Source organism: Symsagittifera roscoffensis, chromosome 8, assembly GCF_963678635.1.
Source record: "Symsagittifera roscoffensis chromosome 8, txSymRosc1.1, whole genome shotgun sequence".
In the NCBI taxonomy this organism is placed as follows: domain Eukaryota; kingdom Metazoa; phylum Xenacoelomorpha; order Acoela; family Convolutidae; genus Symsagittifera; species Symsagittifera roscoffensis.
The window spans coordinates 36,947,664-36,968,734 of NC_087069.1; the positions used below are offsets into that span (position 1 = coordinate 36,947,664).

Below are 21,071 nucleotides of genomic sequence, written 5' to 3' on the forward strand. Positions count from 1 at the left end.
TGATTAATTGACAGTTTTTTGGAAACTTTTGGCTTTTCTCGACTTTCTGCCAATTCTCAGGTTCAATTGAGAAATCCGGTTCTGCTTAAGTTTGCACGACTTTTCTTATATGAGAAAAAATTGTTGATTTCAGAAAGTCAAGCTTTTGAACTTATGACCGTTTTTCTAGAAATTTTTCTTAGATACTACCCTATCAAACATGAGATGAAAGGTTCAATCTAAAGAACCGCTTGCGATAATTTCTCCTCCAGAAGCGGCAAGTCTTGTTTTTTTTTGTAAGAACAATTTTTTGTATTTGGGAAGATTGCATTTTCTTAAAATTTTTCACTCTCCTCTCTTATTTTAGTGAAGAAAAAAACTAAGGTTTCGGGCAAAAAAGTAATTTTTTAAATCGTTTTTTGAATCCGCATTAAAATAAAAAATTCCAAAAATATCAAAAAGCTACCTCCAGCTTTAGCCGGGCCTCTAGTTACCTTTTATCGAGACGTACGAACATTTTGGTTCATCTAGTTTTTTTTTCAATTTATTTCTCTTTATTTTCATATATTTTTACTTCCAATTTGGCTTTTCAGTTTTTTATATTTGTGTGGTATCGCAAGTGGTGCTCCGTTTGGCCTCTGTTAACTTGATTTTTCCTTTAAAATGATTTTGTGCGTAGTTAAATGTGAAAAAAATAAACATGATTACTTTTATTGCATAGAAATCTATAAAGGCCTGCGCATATTAAATTGTAATTTAACCATTCAAACTGAAACTGGAAAAGCAACATATGGTGACCGTTGAGAATATTTTTTATCACTGCAAAAAGTTTCTCTACATTAGCGCAAACAACTTAGCTTCCGTATTTTTTCCATTTACTGTATTTCAAATATAGATTTGGTGTTTACTCTTGACACAAGCACTCCAAATTCTTTTTGAAAACTGTTCGGTCAGTTTTTTTGTGATTTGACCGAAAAGTTTCAAATCGAATTAACATTATTTCATCTTCGAGAAATATTATAACTATAGCTGGCTCTTGCAAAAATCGAAGTTCAGTTCAAAATTATTACATCAAACTCAAAAAGAAATTTTTTTTTAATATTAGGTTATCGCTAAAATACAATTATAGTTGAATCATAATCAGAATGCATTCATTTTCTGCTGCCCATGTCCCTATGGCTCACTTAGGTCACCACAACGAGAATCATGTCCAACTGAAACACACGAGTTATTATCATAACAAAAGCAACTCGATGCAGTATTTGGGCACTACTGATCCACCTACTCCATATAAACACATGGTAGTTTCTTATTTCAACAATTAATAATAAAATGTTAATGAAAATATCATTTTTTAGTACAGATGTGTTTTTTTGAAAATTTATTTTTGAAGTTCACTTTGAACTCATTTGATAAATGGAAGGCACGCACATTACGTTTTTCATTAACAAAGCGCCCTTCAGTTTTCCAAAATAGAGATTGGACCTTTTAGCTAAAAACAATTCAATTTTTAGAACTCAAGGCGGGACAAAAATGCGCATTGATCACGCTGAGTGACTCCAAAAAAATCTGTTGATTTATTTTAGAGGCTGGCCTGTTTGCATGCACATCAGTTACACACGCTAATTACTACGACTCTTTTTGATTTCCTGAAGTTCATTTACTTAACAAACTGTCTATTGGCTTATGTTTTTCCAACGGGTGCAGGAGCTCAAACCCCATCGTAAATATACGAACTTCAAGCCGAACGTATTTGTCAAAAAGTCATGAAATATGATTAATTTAAAAACTGTTTCAAAAAAATTTTCATTTTCAGTGGCTTTTTTTTGCAAATTATTTGCTTTCTTCATAAAATTTGAGCCTCAAATTCATGTTTAGGAATACCAAAGCATAAAACATGATTCAAGGGTTTTCGCGTGTAACATTTATGCACTTCAAAATCCAGCTGATATATGTACCTGATGCCACTCTTGAGTGATGCATTGTGGTGAGGAACGCTTAAAATGAACTAAACTTACCTAATGTTTTGAAAAGAAACAATTAACTGATAAAAACTTAGCGTGTTTGAGGTGCTCGTGAAGTTTATATGTAGACATGAAGTTCCTTCAGCACGAAGTCCCGTCGTCTGTTGTCGTAGACTTTTTTCCAGCAAATTCAATTAGCACAGTCAAATCAGTTTCGACGATCGGCCTATTAGCATGTGTGCCGATTATTTACGGCAATTAAATTTCACAGTAAAACTCTACCACTAAAATATGAGTTGGCTTGAAAAAATCAGCATTTGTAATCAAAGTTTGCAGCAACTGAAATCAAAGAAAACTAAATTTTAATAGCACGGAGAATGACAGGGATAGGGTTCTGATCCAGACATTGAACTAATTAGGCGATTGTGAGAGACAATATAAAAAACAAACCAGAAGCGAGGCACCCAATTAGAAGAAAATTTTTAGCCGAACATAGAATCACTATTTATTACAGCTGTTAGTCTTAATTTCGTTCGATTTGAAGGCAAGAAAATTGTAAAAATAATTATTCGTCTGCAGTCAATTTCGTTCAATTACCCGCCAAAATGCCCTCATTGTGTTTTTTAGCTCGTTTTAAGTTGACTGTCTAAGTTGATTGCAATAGGGGGAAAACAGTTAAAAAGATCTTTTTTTTTTTCAAACGAACTGAATGAAATCTGTACCAATTAGCTGAAAATTGTGTCGTTTTTTATATCTTAAGCAAAGTATTTAGCCACGAAGCTCTAGCAAAATTATGAAGGTCAGGTGAATATGCATATGCATCCTTCATAATGTAGCAAGTTATTTTTTGACGAGGTGTGAGGTGGTAAAAAAAGGTTTAATTGCAGGGATCACACGACAGCATTCCGAGAAGCATCAACGCAAACGCAGGTTGGAAGCTTCAACCCCAACCGTTCAGAAATCAAGAGACTCTGCCAAACTATCATACAACGCAACCTCAGAAGATGCATACAAACTCACAAATCATGGATAGAAATTCGTATGTGGATCCACATTTGAACATTAATCGATCTAGACCGCCTAGTGCAACTCATAGCGGTAAGTTTAAGACAGGCATTTATAATTTATGCCAAATTGTTGGCCGCATTATCATTTTTGGTCAACGAATTTTAACATGCAGAATAACTTAAAGCTGCTGGTTTCCCTGAGAAATCCACTTCAAACCTCTGTGCGTAAAATCTATTTAACTTAAAAATGCTCTAGGTCATAGCAATTTGGCCATAACCATAGTTCACATTATTAACTTTATTGCTGATAATCCTGTTATTAAAACCTACAGAATTTTTACGATTATTTTTCTGAGCTGGCCAATTTTTCCAATTTTTGAGCGACAAGTCTCAAAGTACCAACCTCATGATTGTGCAATGAGAATTTAGCTATCGGGAGCTCTTAATTCTGCCATTTGAAAAATATGTTTTTTTTTGTTTTTAGCTCCTAAGTGTTATTTATACTCTTTCGATTGACATTGTCGTTTTTAGAAGACTTAAGGATGACTCATAATTACAGAATGGCGGCTGCTGGAAAAATAGGACATCACAGAACACAAACCCCCTTATCAGAGCCATCGGTCAGGTCAGCTTTGAAACAAAACTGTTTTATTGCCATTTTATCTTTTATTTATTTTTTTTCGCGCTATTTGCGATGCATTGGTTCAAAACGGGCAAGAACTGTACAAAAAAGGTGATTGATTTTTAAAAAAATTTCAGGGATGTGACGCATAGCGATTGGTTATATTCTCGTATCCCAACGAGGTTTGATTCTAAGTCCCTCCCTGGAAACTTTACACCCCTCATTGTCATCGTCTCACTTCAGGGATCAACAGTTTCAACCACAGCATACAAATGGGAAGTTGAAAAATGTACCCAAGTCTTACCTATAAAGTGACATTACAAATTAGCTTAGAAGTTTCGCTTCAAAAAACTTCTATGATCTATAATTGAAAACTAACTGTTACAGAAATGAGCTAAAAACGACCCTTAACAAAAAATTATGAGCCAAAATAATATTTTTAAGGCCTAGGGTAGTTTTATCGTTGCGACCACTTCAACAGGCAAATCGGAACATCCGGAAATGGCTTAACATTAGAGAAAAATTTATGACATCAAAAAATGAATTGCAAGACTAAAGTTTTAACTTAAGTTGTACTTTCGGAAGGTCCAAATGTAAATCTCGTGATCGCTTCTGTGATCTCTTTTAAGTTCGTTATCTAAATGAAGTTCTTTCAAAGTCTTATATTGTTTTTGTTTAATTTAAAAAAAAAGCCTAGCTTACGAGAAAACTCTTAGATTGACCATTCTGTAATTAGATTGACCATTCAATTGTACTCTAAATGTCAATCAATTTTTATCTAAATGCAAATTTAATTTACCGATATTGTACCCGTACCCAACAAAATGCTTCTTATCTTGATAGATTTTTTTATTCAGATAATCTAACCTATTTTTCTGTGTTTTCTGTAGAGAAACTATTTTTTTCTCATCTAACATGAAATAAATACAATTTCTCGAGAGAGTTTTCATAATCGGTTCACTGCTCATCCGCAACGAGACAAACGTTGATTCTACATGCTTTGAGTATATTTAATAATCGTAGCAAAACAATGCAATATAACCTTTTTTTATAACAAATGTTTTTTTTTGCAAAGGACTGCTAAACTAGTAGTATCTCTCAAGTCATATGACCTAGAGTACTACACAATTGTCTAGCTAATGGAAGAACGAGTAATCATGACCCACCAGCAGGTTTTTGTTTGCTACAAACAGTCAAAAGTTAACTAACATCCAAAGAAACTTTTCAATAGATGAGAAATAAAAATTTTCAGAAAATCTCTGCTTTTTCTAACATTTCAAAAAAATCTGACCAAGTATCTAAACAAAAATATGTTTTTCTCGTCAGAATTAGATGATTTATTGTAGTTTTTTTATTAAATTGTTGTCATCCAGTTCAAAAAACGATTTTTATTCCCAGAGACTTCAATTTAAAAAGTTCAAATTGCCACGTTTTATAGGAGCTTCTTGATTTCAAAGTTGTCCCAGAGTTGACAAAACACGAGTTGCGAGAGTATAACAATTTTTTTTATCAAGTTGCAGGATAACTAATAGGACTGGCAAAAAATATAGAAAAAAATGGTCGGAAAATGTTCAATTCAGACATCGAAAGACAAAATGGGGAAAATTAAGAACAAAGAAGAACGTTTTTGTTCCGTACTTTGAAGAGAAGATGGAATATTTGTCCTAGGTGTGATTTTTTCTGCAGACAAACTTCTGCTAACTATTAGCCATTTTTGAAAGAGCTCACGTTTCTACCATCTTACAAGTTGACAACTTAGACTCAAACTGGTATTTTACTTGTCCTTTTTTTGTGAAGTTGTGGACCAGTGATCTAATGTTGTTAAAGTTTCCATCTTGGGAAAATTAGCGGCGAGAAATATTGTTCTTTAAACACGTGAGCGGTGATTTAATCCGGCTCATAAATCGTTTTATTTTATTCGAGAAAGCTAGTATAAACTTTAAATGCGAAGCTAGAGAGTAATTTGGAACGATTTTGTTGTGCGGGCTAATTTGCCTTGCATAAATAATTCGTGTTACGCCATCAGCAGTATGAATAAATTCTTCAAAGCGCGCATAATTTAGTCCTGAACATGGCCAATTGTGCAATTTTCAAACTCCAAGAACTTTCCAAAAAGTATTTGGAGGTAAATTTTTTTTTATATTTGGACTCAGGAATGGTAAAAAAAAGTTTGTCGAAAACTATCATTTCGATCGGCGAAAATTGACTGAATTAAAAAATCACATTGAGCATAAATATTCTGTTTTCTTCGAAAGTCGGAACACTAACCATAATCAGCTCACTACTCAAGCGCAACGAGATAAACGTTGATTCTACAGGCTTTGAGTATAATTAATAGTTGTAAAAAGTTCTTCTTTGCGTTAGACTGCTAAAACTAGTTGTGCTTCTCAGGTCATATGACCTACTGGTTAACACAATCGTGTAGCTAATGGGAGAACGAGGAATCAAGAACCTTCAGGAGACTTTTTTCTAGCTACCATAAGCCTAAATTTAGCTAATTTGTGTTAAAAAAATAGATGAGAAGCAAATATTTAAGAAAATCCCTGCAAATATTTAAGAAAACAAAGATTTAAGAAAATCCCTCCCTGCATTTAAGAAAATCCCTGCAAATATCTACAAAAACATGTGTATTTCGCGGCGGAAGTAAATAATTTGATGTTACGGGTAAAATTATTGAGACAATGTCTAGGCAAGTTTGTTGTATTTTTGTGCGGAGAAAAGGAGAAAGAGCCTAATTTTTTTCCCAGTATAGAACAACCATGCCTGGCTAAATCAATTGAAAAGCTTTCAGAATATGCGGATTTTACCTAATAGAGATTTTCCACAAGGGAGGTTGAAGTAATTAAAGAGATCCGACGATTTTAAAATGGCGATTCTATCTTATCAGCACTAGATCCCACACCATAAATTTTGTTGCCCGAAATTTAATAATCTCATCTCAAATTTTTTTTTGAAGAATTCACAAATTTTTATTTTTTCTTGAGTTTAGAAGAATTCACAACTCATCAGGAGAACGATTATATATGAAAGAATTTAAAAAAAAAACAGGATTTTCATTGTTTTTTGGACAAAAACATATAAAATACAATTTTAGGATCTATCATAGCGACGAAGACAGAAGAAACCGACAAATTGCGAACGATCTGCCCCACTTAACTGCAGCAGTTGCTGAAACCGAGGATGAAATAACCAAGGTCGATGTGGGAATCCAGACCGATTTCAGTCGACTCGTTACACATGAAGACAGTAACTCCAGAGATTACATAGTTGGTAGGTCTGATGTTGACAAGGGTAGGAAAAAAAACGATTATATTATTGATCCGAAGTTGGAAGAAAGTTGAGGAATATATATGACTGGGATAACTTTTTATTTAGACCGATTTCAGAAAAATTGACTGCGTTTTGTCATTGATCCGGAAAGATTTGGATTGCCAAGCGAGTATGTTTAGACTGGATTAAAGTCCGCACTCAAACTCGTTTCAAATCAAAGTGACACAAACTATTTGGCCTTTTTGCTCCGACTTTTGAGGAAAATGACGAAATCTTTGTGGTTGGGATGGTTTTTTTTCTCCTGACGAATTTCCACTTTTTATCTAGTGATTTTTGATGAGAATTACTTATATCAGCCGAAAAGTAATATTTTCCTGTTACATTTAAAACGATTTTTCATATGTGATTATTTTTGTAAAGTTAGGGGCGTTTGAAGCTTGCCATTGCCAATTTGGCCAATTTGGGATAATTAACAAGCGATATATTTTGTGCTATTACCGCGTTAGCCGTTAATAAAGTTGATCCTAAGAGTTAATTCATCTTAGCAATCGTTCTTACATTCTAAGAGTTATTCCGTATTACAAATCGTTCCAAATTGATTTGATGCATCTATTCAATACTTATCAAGTTTATTTCTTTGTACTTTATGTGGAGTGTGGATGGACAATTTGATCAAAAAAAAAATCTTTAAAGAAAGAATATTTAATTTTTTTTGAAAGTTCTATCAGTTTTTTTGAAAGTGAGGACTTCTCTATAGACTTTAGAAGGCAGTCGGACCAATCAGGGTTTCGACTTGATGCGAGAAATTTTTAAAATTCCATACACGATTCAAACTTGAACACTTAAAACTTGAGATTATCGCCCTAAATTGGTAGTTTGTTAATATTTCATTTTCCAAAAACTTTTCGAGACCAATCAATGGGCAGTCAGAACTTTCAGGGCTTTGCCTTGACACTAGCAGTCTGTTTTCTTATAGTCCACCCCTAAAGAAGCCGATATTCAGTATTTTTGCATATTATCCATTTTTTGTCGGTCAGGTCAGTCTTGAAATTTTATCATATCTACATTGGCGCCAGTATGCGCTAGTTTTTTTGGGATTTAGTGAGAGGTTGAGAAATAAGGGTCACAGGCGAACTTCCATGTTCAAAAGTTTACACTTGCGAGCTAGTGTCAAGTAATAGGGAACCAGATTACCCAGAAAAGGAAATTTCCTTTCATTCTTCTAAGTGGACATGGTACTAAGCTGGATCTTAAAACAAGTACAAGGTTTTTTAATAATTTATAATAAAATAATTTCTCTCAATTCACAAATATTTGAGTTATTGAATTGATTCTATATGCTGCAGGTAGCAAAAGTTTGCTGTATTTTGATGATATAACTCAGTGAATTGGATTGTTTTTTGTTCACGCATGTTTTCGCGCATTACAGAATCTTCACTTTATTTTATGATGAACAAGCTACTATCGTGCGTATTTAAGACAACCGGATAAAATGGAAAAAATAACAAATTGTGAACAAGTTTTTTTTTCAAATTCAGGTATACTTGGCCAAAAAAAGATAAATACAAAAATTGTTTACATCAATTGACCCTATTTACCTCTTCAATTTTGAAACAAATAAAATGATCCGTTTAAGCGTGTAATTTTGATTTGAAACTTTACAAGCATAAAAAAACGGTTGAAATTTTTTGCAATTTTTGTTCTCACTCTTTTTTAGCCCAGTTTAACTAATTTTGAAGAAAAAAACGAGTTGAAAAGTTTTTACTATATTTTTTTTAGTTTTATCCGGTTGTTTTAAATCCGCAAGATAGTAGCATGTTGGGCATAAAATGCAGTGAAAGTTCACTAACTTGCCAAAAAAAAAATACGCGTGAACAAAGAACATTGCAACTCAATGAATTATATCGCCAATTTTAGTTATAAAAGAATTAATTCAATAACCCAATTTTTGTGAACTTTCGTGACTTTCAAAAATTTAATCTCGGAAGAGGTAGGATTTGCTAAATTGATTATAATTGGTTCTAACCGTAAAAGTCTGTTGAAATCAAGTTAGCCGATCCTACAGTTTCTGTAATCAAAATTTGGAAAATCAGTGCTTTATTATCTTGGATGCAAGTTGTGTATCACCTGTTACGCACGCAGTATTAGATCACACTTCTTAAGAAGTTGTTCTGTTTCCCAGAAAGATATTTTAATTGATGTAGTTATCGCGGCAAGAATTAGATTTTTTTACAAAATTTTTTTAGCCTATTCAAATATTATTCGAAGTTTATTTTCAAATAATTTTTCTTACTACATGGGAAATCTCGCTGTTCGTTACGTTTTTAAAGTTTTCAAGGGACCTTTGCCAACTATTCTTAACTTCTTCAGTAGTTCAAAGCTCTGCTTCGCCTACGTGTTGCTTTTGATGCATTTCTGTGAAAAAAAAAGTCAAAAACCACGAAGAACTCAAATTGAAATAGGTGTCTCAACATCGCCAAAAGTGCAGACCACTGGAGCCCCGGATCCAAGTAGATTCAGTGGTGAGCACGAGGAGCCCCGGGTGCTAATGGAGGATAACTGGTCTGTTAGCGACTACAGCTCGCCTGGACCGGAAACTGCACCACGAATTTTAACCAGTGAGAAATTTCTTAAACGTTTCGTTTTGTCAAAAATCTGGCTGCAAAATATTTTTGCTGAGGTTTTGCTCGAATTTTTTGCTGGGTCCTGAATTGCTAGGCACCTTGTTTTGATTATTTTGTGTTACTTCTCCTAATTTTGCAAGCCTGTTTACATTGTTTGGCGGTTCCCTTAATTTCAGCTGCGCTATAGCTACCAAGTATCGTTTTCAAGAATCTTGCGAGCGTTTTCTCGCTGCAAATGCCTTTTTTATAGTAGTTTTCATTTTAAGTATGCAATTTTTTTTAAAGGTAACGACAAAAACCGCAGTCCGAGAGCGCTCCAAACTCCAAAACCAGACCTGACTCAGTCGCCAATCCTCGGCCTTGATCGACTCATAACTCATTTGCAATCCATGCCAAAAGTACCTGAAATAACTACTTCAAAAGAAGTCGCCTTCAAAAACAACCAGAAAATGTCACAGGCGCTAAATTCCATTCAATATGCAGACAAATTCAGAACGAATTCTTTGAGGTCAAAATATAATTCAAATTTTTCAAATGAAACAGCGAATACCAATAGCGATTATCAAGGTCGTGACTTCTCTTCAGCAGATTTTGTTCTGAGGAATAATGAAAAAGAAGGTTAGTCTTGAACAAAAAACGTTCATTTTATTCATTGGAGGCTAAAAGTTATCCAATTTAAACTTTTTTAGGCACGAGCTTACAGGCTGTACCGACTAATCAGGAAACGTATCAAAATTGGTAAATTAAATTGTCTTTTACTATAACAAGCATATTCAATTCTCGCTGCTTTATAAAAAGGACATTTTGAATGGTACACAAACTGACAATTCTGGGCACAATTTTTCTTTAAAAATTACATACCATTGTCTTCGCTGTGTAAAAGTTTCACGGAGGAAAACAGAAAGTTTGAAATGTGAGAAAAGAAAATGGAAAAAAGTCACTCCTTTTTAAGCTATGATGAAGTTCAATTCAAGATAAAATGCTGAAAAAATTCGAGTCAGGAAGACGTCTGACGTTAATTAGATGTCGTACAGGAAATTAAAAAGGGGCACAAATGATGTAGACGATTACGAAACTCTTGCTTAAAACTAGTGGGAAATTTGAAATTACTGGTAGATTAACTGGTAGATATATTTGTGTAGAAGAATGAATAAGTGATTGCCACTTAAATAGATCGTGAAGACTTTTTTCAGGTAAAAGTCGTAAAAATTTTTCATGCTCAAATTGATTTTTAATTTTCTAATAGTCATTTCAATTCCTTTGTTACAAAACAAGGCAAACTCCACCGTGGAACATCAAAAGAGTGAAGGTCACGAAAAACGTGAAGGACCTCTAGTTTCAAAAATGTTTTTCATTTTTATGAGATCTCACCGGATTGAAAAATTACTATTCGATACAGTGTTCTAGAAATCTAACTAAATAAAAAAGTACCCACTGATTCATTTTTTAAATGTGTTATTTTGTGTTATTTTTATCAAAAAAATTCAATCATAAACTGATATTGAAAAATAAAGATTCAACTTGAAATAGTTTTTGCTTCGAAATTCGATGGTTGAAAAATCTTTTCTATCTACTTTTTCGGGTTTTCTTTTCCAACCTTCTGACCATCTGTAGGCTGTTTTTTTTTGTTTCCTTGAGCTCTTTGACATTTTATTAATCGTCTGTCTGGCATGTTTTTTTTCTTTTTCAAAAGGATACTTTTGACAAGCAATCATTTGGCTTTGGTAAATTTTTTGTCTTCAGTTTAAGAATTCCAAACTATCTTGCTGAACAAGGAAATCATTCGAACTATACAAAGTGCATCTATCAAAAAATTGTTAGAAATGTTTTTCTGATACAAAAAAAATTGTTGGGTTTCCAGTTTTCGAAAAGAACTGTTGTCGATTATGTCTAAGTTTTTTCTGGATGTGGTAAGAAGGTTCTGTGGTACTGGCACAGCAACCGACTATCTTTGTTTCAATTAGATATCGTCCCATGAAATGAAAACAGCAGGGATTGCGCAGAGTATTGAGGATTTTCTGTTAAATAGGATCTTTTGGTTTAGTCGAAAATTTTGTCGTTAATCTTGCAAGATTCGAGTTTCGGATTATCTTCAAAACCATGGAAAATATGCAAACCCAGAGTCAAAAAGCTTGGCGCTAAAATATATTCCAAAACACCTGTCAAGACAAGGTCGAGATCAAGGTAAAGAGATAAAAGCCAGGCAAAGGTGAAACTTTTTTAGACAAGAATTAACGCTTTTTCATTCGAAACGTATTGTTAACCTGAGCTCAAATTCAGCAAGATATTTCACCTGTGATCGTTTTTCCGTAAACACTTGGGGATTCGAAGATTGCCAATATACAACAATTAACGCGCGTTATTTTTCGTGCTAATGACGTGTAAGAGGAGATTTAATCCGTGTCAGAAATCGTTTCACATTGAATTGATGCACGCTATGGGATGTATGTAGTAGTTTGCTATAAAATTTCAATTGTTATAAACGTTATAAAAGTTAACACTACTCCATCGACTGTAAAAGGCAGTCGGAACAGTCAAGGTTTTGCCCTGAGAAGAGCAATCTTGTTCAATTTAATTTTCATTAAACGAATTATCAGCAGCGCAGATAGCACAATGGAACAAAAAGTAACTGCCGAACAAAATATATTTCTTTCATTAAAACAATGAATCACATGATCCCCTGTAATTTAGGATTTTTTCTTGTCACTGAGTCTAAAGGTAAAAGTTAGAGCCCCGAGATATTGTATCCACGGGTCGGTTTAGGGTTTTCTCAAAAAGGTAACTGATTTTCATTTTCACCTTTTTTTCCTGGTCTACTAAACTGATTTTTTGAGCGCTCCCGGACACTAAGAAAACCCGAATTTGACATTTTGTGAGCCACCGGAAAGTTTTTTTTCAAAAAATCCGTTGTTGGTCACATTTTGGAAACTTTAAACTGAAAAATTGTCGGCGCGCGCTACCCTTCAAAATAAGTAAATATTGGCGCCAATTGTGGTTTTAGAAAAATTTCAGCGTTGATCGGCCAAAAATGGATGCCATGGTTGAAGTTCCACCTTCAATTATTGTTTTTCTGTATTTTTCCAGAGATCGCTATTTTCAGCGCTAATTCATGTCTTATTCATTTTTTTTTGCATAGTTATACCTGCGATATTTTAGAACTAATTCTGTAATTATTCTGTGGAAAATCAGCGCTAAAACATAAAAAGTTTTAACTCATTCTAGTATTTTTTAAATAAGAGTGTGAGTTACAAAAACCTTAACTTGTAAATCTAAGGCTACATGGCGCAGATGTAGCATAAATGTCTAATAGGTTGATGGTTGTTAGAACTCCAGTAGTTCATATTATTTGCTCATTTTGATAGGTTTTTTATTGCTGTTTCATCGCTGAGAAATAGTCAAATCAGCAATAATTTATTGATAAAATTTGCTGTTGATGCAATGAAAATCGATAATCATCAATGGTGATTGCTGTTTTTTTCACTGCTTTATCGCTAACTTTCAATGTGAACTCTCTCCGGGTGTCTTAAAATAATACCACAGGGGGACTCTTCGGTTGGTGAGGCGGTCGTATCCCTGAGGGGGGGGGGGGGTTTGGGCTTGAATCCATCATCTCGATGAAATTTTGTTTGCATATACTTTGTTTGCTTGAGGATACCCAAAAGGACCTAAATCAGGGGCATTTCGAGGTTTGCTGTTTTTTGCAACAAATCTTCTTTTTCTACCCGTTCTGACATTTGAATCAAAACAAGCTCTGTCAAGAAAGCAGCTTGCCTTAAACGAGTAAAAGTGTGTTTATGAACCCTGAGGGCTGCCGTTTGATAATGCTCGGACGCAATTTTTGCGAACAGATTGTCCTTTCAGGTCATGGACAGTGCTTGAGATCAAATTACTACCCGAACCATCACTTTTGTCGAGACATTTTCTTCCTCATAAACTTCGCATCAACACGGGTGTCAATGACTCTTTCATTGTAGAAACCTGATATCTCGGGCATATTTTCGAAACTCAATCGGAAACACTTTCGTTGTCCATGATAACTTCGACTTACGATCCTGCTGCTATGAATCATTGCTGAAGCCCACAACGTCGAAGTTTCAGCTTGATTATCTGCTGTATAATTGACTTTGGATCTTCTCCGCGTTTTTACTTGCTTTTTAGTTTCGGTTGTTTGCAATAAATGGTTGATTGGCGTACATTGAATTTTTTGGCTTTTTTACTGAGAAGCTTCTGTTTTATTCCTCGGAAAAGTTTCGAAATTTCTGCGCTCTGCTCATATCTCTTTGTTGTTCTTCGTCGATCGGTGCACTCGCTTTTGTTTTCAACCATTTTTTTTGGCTGACGACAAAGCGTTTGCTTCCCTTTGCTTTGTGTTGGTGATATAATCTGTCAATTACTGTTCAGACATTTTTTCATCAAAACTCCTTAGGATTGGTGTTTAATCTAAATTGCACGATCTTTTGGTGTCACGATAATATGCCAGGTTTAGTTCGAGTCAGACTTTGAAACGTCGCCAAAGGAATTAGTCGCGGAGAAAAAGCTTGAAGAATTGTGTCAATTTCAGCACCTCCCACCTAGCTTGAAAAAAAATTTGTGCTGCTGTTAAATAGTGCCTATTTGCACCAGCGGATATAGGGGGCGGAAGCCCCCCCCTCTCAGGGATTCGACCTCCTGTCGACCCAAAGGGTTCCCCTTTGTACTATTTTGATATATTCCTTTTTTGGTGACTGACCTTAAAACTATTCTAAAGGCGCCTTTGGCGCCAATATTCTAACTTTGAGGGGCGAGCGCGCGCCAAAAAAACGCAATTTTTTGGTAACCATTTTGCAAAAAATGCTTGAAGACGCCTTTTTTGGCCTGTTTTTTTTTCAAATTTTTGCCTGCGGCGCAGAAAATCTGGTCAAAATGCGGTATTTTAATGATTTATGAGAGCTCAGAAAATCAATTTGGTCGACCGACCTAAAAAAAAAGGTCGAACAAATTTTTCGAAGTTTTTTGAAAATCCGCCCCCTCCCCCGAGAAAATCCTAGATCCGTCCCTGCTTATGTGTAAGATTCTTGTGTGTAGTTGCTAATGTGTTAGACTGCTTCTATACAGTAGCAGATCTACGATTTTCATGAGAGGGAAAGGGTAGACCAAATTGATTTTCCGAGCGCTCCCAGAACTGTCTTCTTGGCAAAAAATTTTGCGCCGGGGGCAATTTTTTGAAAAAACAGATCAAAAATTCCGTTTGTGGCCCCCTTTTTGTAAAATGTTGACCAAAAAAGTCGGCTTGCTCTCCCCTTTAAAATAAGCACATATTGTAGCTGAAGGTACATTTAAAAAAACTTTTAGGGTTGGTCGGTCAAAACTGGATGTCTTAACATAAATAATATCAAAGGGGGACCCTTTAGTTTGTGAGGGGTTCGAATCCCTGAGGCGGGAGGGGCGTCCGCCCCGCCTGTAAAATCCGCTCCTGCTTATCTGTAATATAGATGGCGATTATTTAGGGAACCAAATCGGAACAAACGACAGGAAACAAAGCTACAGAATGGAAAAGTTGTAAGTAGTTATAAACGACATGTTGCTGTTTTCTGAAGATATTCCCCGGTTAATAATCCGTTTAGAAGTTGATAATTCAAAATTGGTTAATAAGCTACCAAAAAAGTGGCTGTTCGCCACCAATGATTATTCATCTTCAATAATGTTTTTTTTACTAAATTGGGTACGATTAAAAAATTTCGAGCAAGTTGTATGAAAAATATCTAAATCGGAATTTCTTTAATTTTAGAACGACAGTAACCAATTTGCTCCAGAAACCCAACAGAACCATTCTTCCTCGAGGTATGTTGCCCAATGAACAAATTTGTCAAAATCAAACATCAGTTTTATGTTGTTCTTCTTGAACAGACAAGAAACTGTTCAAAAATTAAAAAAGTTTTAAAGAAGAATTTCTGACGTCTTTTCCTATTGATTAAAACAGTATGCGTTATTCCAGCCTAAAACACAAACACTAAACATTCTGATTTGATTATAACCTTAAAATCTAACACAAACTAAATTTTACAGAATTCCTGAACCCCTTTTACAGCTTTCATTTAGAAGCCATGGTGGTGACGAGAGCGGATACCTTCAGAGACTGAATGAAGACGGATCCCAAGATATCGAGATCTTCAGGCCTGGCAAGGGGGAGTCGTTCGGATTCTACGTCTTCCGGGAGCCCACTCCTGCGATTCAAACAAACAGGGACAGAGGCGATGGCTTCAGCGACATCGAAAGAAGTGGGCAGAAAATTTAAGCTCTTTTCAAGATGATGGCTCAAAATTTTCAGTTTCTCCCCAAAACTTAAATTTTTATTTTAGGAGTGTTATATGACGTAAAATATCTTTTATTATAATATGTAGAGCACGATTCTTTTTTGACGCCAGATACTACTTTTACGACAGGATGATTATGAGATCTTGGTCAAAATGTCTGGGATTTGAAAACTTGCTGGATGTTGAAAATGGCGGAGAATCTATGCTACCACTATGATGAATCCATGTTACTAACAATTCTGAACCGCACTCAAATTTTTGAAAAAAAAACAAGCCAAAAAATAGCGTTTTTTTGCGCGCTCTTTCACTCGAAAGTTAGCTTATATGTGTGCCAATGGCGCCTTCAGACAATTTTAGGGTTCGTTGAGCAACATAAGTACCAAAGGGGGCCTTTTGACGGCCAGTTGGCCAAATCATCCATCCCCCATATCCGCTAATGTACACGCTAGTTCTCACAGTATATTTTGCAAAATCAAAAAAATTTCAAAAATGAAAAACAACAAATGAAATTATGCTGTTTGAGTAAACGAAGTCTAGAGCACTGTGGCGCTCTGGTAGTGATGTTGCGCAGCAAAGTTATGATTGCGGGTTCAAATCGCACGTGCGCTGCAATTTGCATGGTGAGCTCTTGAAAGTGAGTCATAGCGTAATGGGCGCTGATTATGCGTAATGGGCGCTCTTGTCCGCCTACATAATTAACGTCCGGGTCAGGCCTCCGGCTGGTTGAATTTAAAGTTTTTGGCTTTAACTTCGTATAACTTTCAGGAAGAAGCGGTCTGTTTGTGTCCAGACTGAAAGACAACAGGTTCCAGGGACTCCTCAATGTGGGCGATGAAGTAGTAAGTGTGAATGGACACTCTGTCAGAGACTTGACACTAGATGAGGTGGAAGACATGATCATGGCCAGTGCACACTCTGTCACTATGACCACAATTCCATATTTGGTGTCCATACAAAACAACTCATGAGTTCAGTTCTATTAATTATTTGTTTCTGTTAATTTTTCTATGAAATTAAAATTGTACAAGTTTATTTTTATATCTGAGGCTCACACGCATTTCAAGTGTATTTTGTTAGTTAATCAAGATCATTTTTTTGTTCACGTTTTAAAAATAAGTTTTGGTTCTATCCAGTTTTGTCAGTGATCGGAATTACAGAGGGAGCAATCTTAATAATTTATACTTATACCACTTGATTCAATACTACTGATATTGTCTTGGTCTAAAGATGGCCCAAAGCGCATTCTCTTTTTTGCTATTTGACGAATTGACCTTGTTAGCAGAAGTCTTGTTGAGAAGGAAAGACGGAGAAGGTTTGAATATTGAACCCGATATTTTTTCAAAAAATTTCTTGAAAAGAATCGAAAAAAAAACAAATAATTCAAAAACTCATTAGCCATAAACTGAGCTTTATCAGACGGTCTACGAGATTGACGCCCATGAGATACCAGTTCAACTGGAGCTGAAGTTTCTTGGACTAGTTTCTCAAACTCATGTTTATCACAGAGAGTCAGCAAAGGCAAGTGACAATTAAACCCCAAAAAAGACAAAGATGCATAGACCCCATGTTAATTTTGAGGGAGGCACAAAAACGCGACTTTTTGGTCAAAATTTCCAAAACTGGTTGTAACTGTTGTTTTCATAAAAATTTAAACCATTTGGTACGTTTTATAGGCAGTTAGTCAATTTTAGAACTTTTAATGGCACGTAACAAAACTTTTCGATTTTTTCTCCGTAATTTGAAACGTAGGAGAAAAATAACTATAAAAAATCGATGTAATTGTTTTTGAAATTGATTTGAATTGATTTTTTTAGCTCAAATTAAAATTTAAATTGATTTAAAATTGGTTGGGAACGGTCTTTTTTAGCGTTGATTTTAGATCAACTTAAATCGAATTAAAGTTGATTCTAATCAATTTGAATTTTTCTTTTTAATCGAGGTCATTACGAGGTCAAACTTTACACTGGATACGCGCACAATTTGATAATTGTAAGTCTCTGGAATCCTTTAAAAATGTTGAAATTGAATGAACGATGAAAAAAACGAAAGAAAAAAGGATCAAAGAGAGCATCCTTGTGGCGAAATCTGTTTGTAAGTCACAAATTACACAACTTGGCTATGTAATGGTACTTTTTCAAAACTTAAATTTATCTCAATTTGATCTGCTTATTTTTTCATGCTAAAATTGATCTCAGGGCTCTTTTTTCTACTTCACTTCCACATTTCAAATGTATGATTTTGTAGTGTTTTTACTTTCTGAATAAGCTAAACGAGTGATGCTTACGATAGAAAGTATGAAATTTTTCTGCAACAGTTAGTTTTGTAGAATGCCGAATTTCATTGCTTTTTTCACTACGGTAAAACTGTTTTTTTTTCTTCAAATTTTGGGGAGGCGAGTAGAAATGAGCCTAAAAATGTTCACAGTAGTTACGTTGCTCCAGATGCAGAAATTCAGTGCCCTACGATAAAGCTACAATAGATTTTTTGATCTGAAATTAAATTAAGAATCACATTTTCACACTGACATGTTTTTTTGCAGCTAGAAAGGTAGAAAATCTAAAGTAATTAATATCAGGAAAAACCAAGAGGAAAACCGGAAAAGATCCATTGAACTAATGTTTTAATGTCAATTGGGTTCAAACCAATCAAATTTTAGCTTTGCTTGCCGCGGCTAATCTTGATATGCCAAAAATACTAATCATAAATTTCTCATACTATTGTAATTGCTGGACAAGCACTTTTGGGCAGAGTGAAAATTACGATCTACTTTTTTTTAAAAAACCCGAAAATTGTTCATAATCAATCAGTTCTTTACTCAAGCAAATTTTTTCCAATAAAAAAGAAAATTTTGGTATAAGTTCCTCCCCAAAACCTATTTTTAACGTTGTCACAAAAAATCAAAAAATATGCAATGTGGTCAAACTAACTATTTACGCTTGCGATTAGCATGCGTTATAAAATTTGAATCTAGACTCTCTATTTAGGCCTTTTTTGGGTTAACAACTTTTTTAACAGCATCACTTGAATCACTTGTATCTTGGTTCATAATGAATTCAAATTTCTATGAATTCGCCGCCAATTTAGCCTGGAGGTAACGAATATGCCTGGGACGGCAAAGGTACTGGGACCTGTCCAGGACCTGTTTTTTCCAGGACTTGTTTTCTGACCAGGACCTTTTTTTCCAAACGGGAAATATTCTGTTTCAAATAAAATTGTCGGCCAATTATTTGTCTGCTCATCTGTTGTCGGCTTAGTTGTCATATCTCGAAATTGCTTTTTTTGCTGCCCGCATTTTTGTGCAGTATTGTTTTTAGTAGTTGATGTACTCCTACATTTTGTAATTTTACTTACCTTGACTTCGTATTTCTTTCTTTGTCTTTTTTTGTTTCGGTTTGATGAAAAGTCCTCGGCCAAATTATTTCGGCCTTTTTTTATCGGCGTAGTGACCTGATTTTGGGTTGTTTCAAGAAAAACACAAGTTAACCCTTCCCTTCTCCCTATTCATGTTTGTTGTATGTTTACCAATCGGTTTGTTCAATTTTTTTTTTCTTTATGGAAAAATATCTCCAATTTAATTGGAAAAATTTTAGTTTTTCCTAGAAACTTCCACCGAGTTTCAAAAAAGTGTATCTATTGAAAGACCATCTACTCGCTTGTGTCTTTGAACATTCCCCTAGAGTCTGTTTTCACACGAGCCTTCGAAAAAGTCTGTGGGAGAAGATTTGAGCCATATTTTTGATTTTTTTTCGTTTTTCAAAAAATACTACTTTTCTCAAATCCGAGTTTTTGGTTTCAATGAATAGAACGGTTTCGCAAGCTTCCTACACGAGCGTTTCAGCTCACATTATTTGTACACATAAAGATAAGGCCCTCGGAATACTCAAAGTTTTGATTACTCTGCCATATTTGAGATTTTGGGTTCATTTCAAAGAGCAGGTTGGAGGAAGCTCAGTTTTTTACATGCCACTACTCCTAAATTTTTCTGACATCAAAAAATATGGCCCTCGTAAAAGTCATAATTTTGATTTTTTAATGATTTTTTGAAAATTTTTAACGTTTTTTGATAACTTCTTTTCGAATCTGAGATTTGGGGTTCAATCGAAATCACAGGTTGAGTAAATCATTTCTGCATAAGCGGCTACGCGCTATTTTTTCTCACAAAAATATATTTTGCGCTTTTTTTGCCAATCATCCTGCCTAATCTGATCTCATAGGTCTAAAATAAACAACAAGTTGTTGAAAGCTTAACTTTATAACTGATTATGCCCAGTTAGTTTAAGAAAACTTTAAGTAACTTTGACAGTTTTGGAACTTTTTTGACTTTGAGCGGAAACTAGCCTGCCAATTCTCAGGTTTTCTTCAATCGAGAAACTCGGTTTTAAGACTTTTTTTTCTCCTTGAGAGGCCACAACCTGCTCATTGCAGAAACAATTCATGGAAGTTGGAATTCTTTTGACTGTTTTTCGAAAAACTTTGGCCGATTTTTAGAAACTTTTTGATTTTTATTAAAATTTACTCAATCAAATCTGAGCTGAAAAGTTCAACTGAAAGAACCGGTTGTGATAATCTTTCCTGCAGATGCGCCGGCTCCTTAGTTTCTTGGTAAGAGAAATGTTATTGATTATCTCAAATTGTTTCACTCTTCTCACTAACTTTATTTGAGAAACAACTAAGGTTTTGGGCAAAGTCCATTTTTTTTAAATCACATATTTCGTGCCGCATTAGTATAGAAAATTCATTCAATGTCAAAAAATACCTCCAAATTTATCTGGTTTCCTAGTTGTTTTTAATCTAGACATCTACATCTAATTTTTTTTCAACATCTAATTTTTTTTCGACTCATGTTTTTTTAATGTTTCTGTTGTATCGCAAGTGGTCCGCTTCGCCTCTGTGTTGAAATATTCTTTTTTTTGTAATTTACATCTTCACATCACGAATATGGCCATAATAACATGTTAATTAACATAAAAAAAATAGAACACTTGTTAGTTCAAAGCGAAAAGAAAAAAATCCGATTTTGTTTTGTGCATAACGTGGTACAGTGACCCTAAACTTTACGACAAAAAACAATTGCGCATAAATTTATGTCGGTAAAGAAAACTACCCTAGTACTTTTCAGTGCCACGGGAAGGTCACAAATTGATGCTTCTATGAGCGGCTGGACCCCTGTAAATTACTGCCCTCATTTAAGTTCAGAAAACCTCGTAAGTCAGACAAAACTGAAGCGCTTAGCTCAGTACTGACAAAATATGAAAGCACTGCTGTATGTATGAACGTATGAATGACACACTGCAGGGGCTATAATTTTTGTT

General features: G+C 34.7%; 2 protein-coding genes across 2 annotated transcripts in view; both read left to right on the forward strand.

Annotated features, from left to right (window-relative positions):
• LOC134853360 (flotillin-2a-like) overlaps positions 1-21,071 on the forward strand; it is a 424,983-nt gene that overhangs the window by 344,873 nt on the left and 59,039 nt on the right. The gene's annotated exons all lie outside the window — the stretch shown is intronic.
• LOC134853642 (uncharacterized) lies at positions 813-16,727 on the forward strand. The gene is made up of 11 exons (XM_063869647.1): positions 813-1,280; positions 2,831-3,041; positions 3,482-3,575; positions 6,667-6,842; positions 9,305-9,460; positions 9,752-10,084; positions 10,156-10,204; positions 14,953-15,004; positions 15,234-15,286; positions 15,545-15,723; positions 16,525-16,727. Exons 1-11 carry the CDS (start codon positions 1,125-1,127, stop codon positions 16,725-16,727), a joined length of 1,662 nt encoding a protein of 553 aa, XP_063725717.1. The 5' UTR covers positions 813-1,124.